Raw genomic sequence first — 2471 nt, 5'->3', positions numbered from 1 at the left:
TTATTATTATTATTATTATTAATTAATTGATTAATTAATTAATTAATTAATTATCTTACATAATATAAAATAATTCAATCGAAATAGCACTGTTGATTCATATGTTTGATACATTTACGCACTGACACGATTGCCTCTTCTTTCTTAAAAACGTTTATCTTTGTATTCCCATCTGATTTACTTAATATCTCATCAAAAGTTTTAGATTCGTCTGATACTATTCGTGGATATAATACAATTCCAGAAAAAATCGCAAACAAACGTCTCTTGTACATCGATCGTTTTAAATCTTCCATAGTAGGTGGTTTGGTGATACAACCAATTGTCTTCATTATATTTCCCAATGTTCTTATGTATATTTTCAAAAAATAATCCTCCTTCTCGTATTTCAAATTATTTTCCGGACAAATATTTAAGAAGTAGAGCAAATCGATGGCAGGCGACGAATATACCGACATTTGATAATCCACCTAAAATGAATATATCTATGATCGTTCTAAACCAATTAACAACATATGTTAAGATACATTTGATAAATAATCTCAGATGATTTTTTCTTCTCGTTTTTTCTTTTCTCTTCTATTTTCTTTTTTTTTTTTTTTTTTTTTTTAGTTTTTTTCTTTTCTTTCTTTCTACGTGAAAAATCTCTCAAAGTAGACGAAACACGATACGATTTTCAAAATTTATTTTATTTCATTGAGAACGAGAACGAATATTAACCAATAAAACATCACTGGGCTCGCCTGACTCGTTGTCCTTGAACATGATGTTATTGATCCAACAGTCGCCGTGATTGATAACGCAAAATTCATCCGTTTCGTATTGATAAATACAAGCTGTGTCCTCTTTGCTCTTAATTATTTCGGCAAATCTTTCCAATTTGTCTGCGTACTCGTGAAAATCATACGACCAACTATCGCGTATCTCGCGACACGCGTTAATTATATTAATTTCGGATAGTTTTAGAAAACTGTCCAATGTGTTAACGAGTATACCACCATTGAAGGACTTCGCCAATTCTGGATTCTACGTGGAATAAAAAAAAAAATAAATAAATAAATATATATATATATATATATATATATATATATTAATTTAATTTGCTAAGTAAAATTGAAAAAAGAAAGAAGAAAAAAAAAGAAATAAAAAATAAAAATTACCTTCTCGCAAAGTGCAACTGACCCTGCATGTAAAGCGGCCATTTTGTAAATTACCAAAAGACAATGAAGCAATGACAATCCCTTTTGTTGATCCATTATTTTATATCCTTCAACTTTAAGATCCTCCATAACGAGAATCTTCGAATCCTTCGAACTGTACAATAATTTAGGTCCAATCCTTTGGCATATTATCCTTTCGATTTCTTTCAATACGTCGGTATAAATTCTTGATTCAGTTTCGAATAAATTTTGTCGTGTATAAATTTCTAATGCCGATAAATCCATCGTTGGTTCGCATTTAATTACAACGCTATGTTTCTTATCATTTGTTTTTGTCGATCGTTTCAATTTAAACGTCAAACGATATAAATCACTTAAAAAATTCGTACCCTTCGCGCAACAATTCTTAACGTCGTAATCAATAATCTCGATAGTTTCGTCGTTGTAACTTAAACGCAATACTTGTTCGAAAAAATTCTTATCGAATTTACGAGCCATCTTGATTTATTATTTATTCTCTTTTTTTGTTTTTTTTTTTTTTTCTTTTTTTTTTTCTTTTATCTTTTTTCTTTTCCTCTTTCTTCCACGAGACACGAATATCCTTGCATATCTACATTCACGTACTCGATTATGATTCTTTTAATTTTTATCCTATTACATCCTGTAAACCCAATATTCAAGATGATTTGTCTGTTTTTTTTCTTCTTTTTTTTTTTTTTTTTTTTTTTAATATATTTCTATATTACTATTTGTCCGATGAATTCGATGAGAAGTGTCGGAATAAGGAAACGTATGTACGTGTGTGTGTGTGTGTGTGTGTGTGTGTGATGATCGATACAAAACAAAATAAAAGATTAGATCCGATTGACAAATAAATTGGAGGGAAAAAAATGAACGTAAACATAGTGAAACAGAGTCCAAAGATTTTAAGTTGCTTACCTTTAGGAGAGATTTTCTTTTAAAGAAAAAAAAAAATGTTTTTTATTTTATTAAACTTTTTTTTACTTTCTTTTCCTTCTTTTTCTCAATAAAATTTTATTTCATTTTTCTAAAATACGAAAGACGGATATATCAAATAATCTAATAGAATATCGAATTATTATTATTATTATTATTATTATTATTATTATTATTATTATTATTATTATTATTATTCGTACATATGCATAATTAAGAATTAATCACGGACGTACAGATCGATTAATTAATTAATGACCGGTTTTAGAGAACGATGAATACTGACTGACTTTACAAATTCTTTTCAACTTCCTTTCAGCTCTTTTATATATAATATATGTAAAGATAAAGAAT

The 2471-nt window shown here is 27.8% G+C and overlaps 1 protein-coding gene across 1 annotated transcript; it reads right to left on the bottom strand.

The window, feature by feature from the left end:
* Nucleotides 1-5: 5 nt before the first annotated feature.
* Nucleotides 6-2163, bottom strand: LOC124431008. Its single transcript, XM_046978359.1, has 4 exons — nucleotides 2100-2163; nucleotides 1161-1821; nucleotides 721-1026; nucleotides 6-470 (listed from the first exon to the last, which is right to left on the bottom strand). Exons 2-4 carry the CDS (start codon nucleotides 1656-1658, stop codon nucleotides 75-77), a joined length of 1200 nt encoding a protein of 399 aa, XP_046834315.1. The 5' UTR covers nucleotides 1659-1821; nucleotides 2100-2163; the 3' UTR covers nucleotides 6-74.
* Between the last annotated feature and the right edge of the window lie 308 nt (nucleotides 2164-2471).

This window comes from Vespa crabro, chromosome 20 (assembly GCF_910589235.1).
Source record: "Vespa crabro chromosome 20, iyVesCrab1.2, whole genome shotgun sequence".
NCBI lineage: Eukaryota > Metazoa > Arthropoda > Insecta > Hymenoptera > Vespidae > Vespa > Vespa crabro.
The sequence above is the reverse complement of the archived record's forward strand: the minus strand, read 5'-3'. Positions and strand labels throughout refer to the sequence as shown.

What these genes read in the sequence shown, in the direction of transcription:
- LOC124431008 (XM_046978359.1), bottom strand. Translation starts at nt 1,658, where the DNA reads ATGGCTCGTAAATTCGATAAGAATTTTTTCGAACAAGTATTGCGTTTA. An exon ending in CAGTTGCACTTTGCGAGAAG is followed by an intron (nt 1,027 to 1,160) that starts GTAATTTTTATT and finishes TATTCCACGTAG; the next exon opens with AATCCAGAATTGGCGAAGTC. An exon ending in AGCCCAGTGATGTTTTATTG is followed by an intron (nt 471 to 720) that starts GTTAATATTCGT and finishes TATTCATTTTAG; the next exon opens with GTGGATTATCAAATGTCGGT.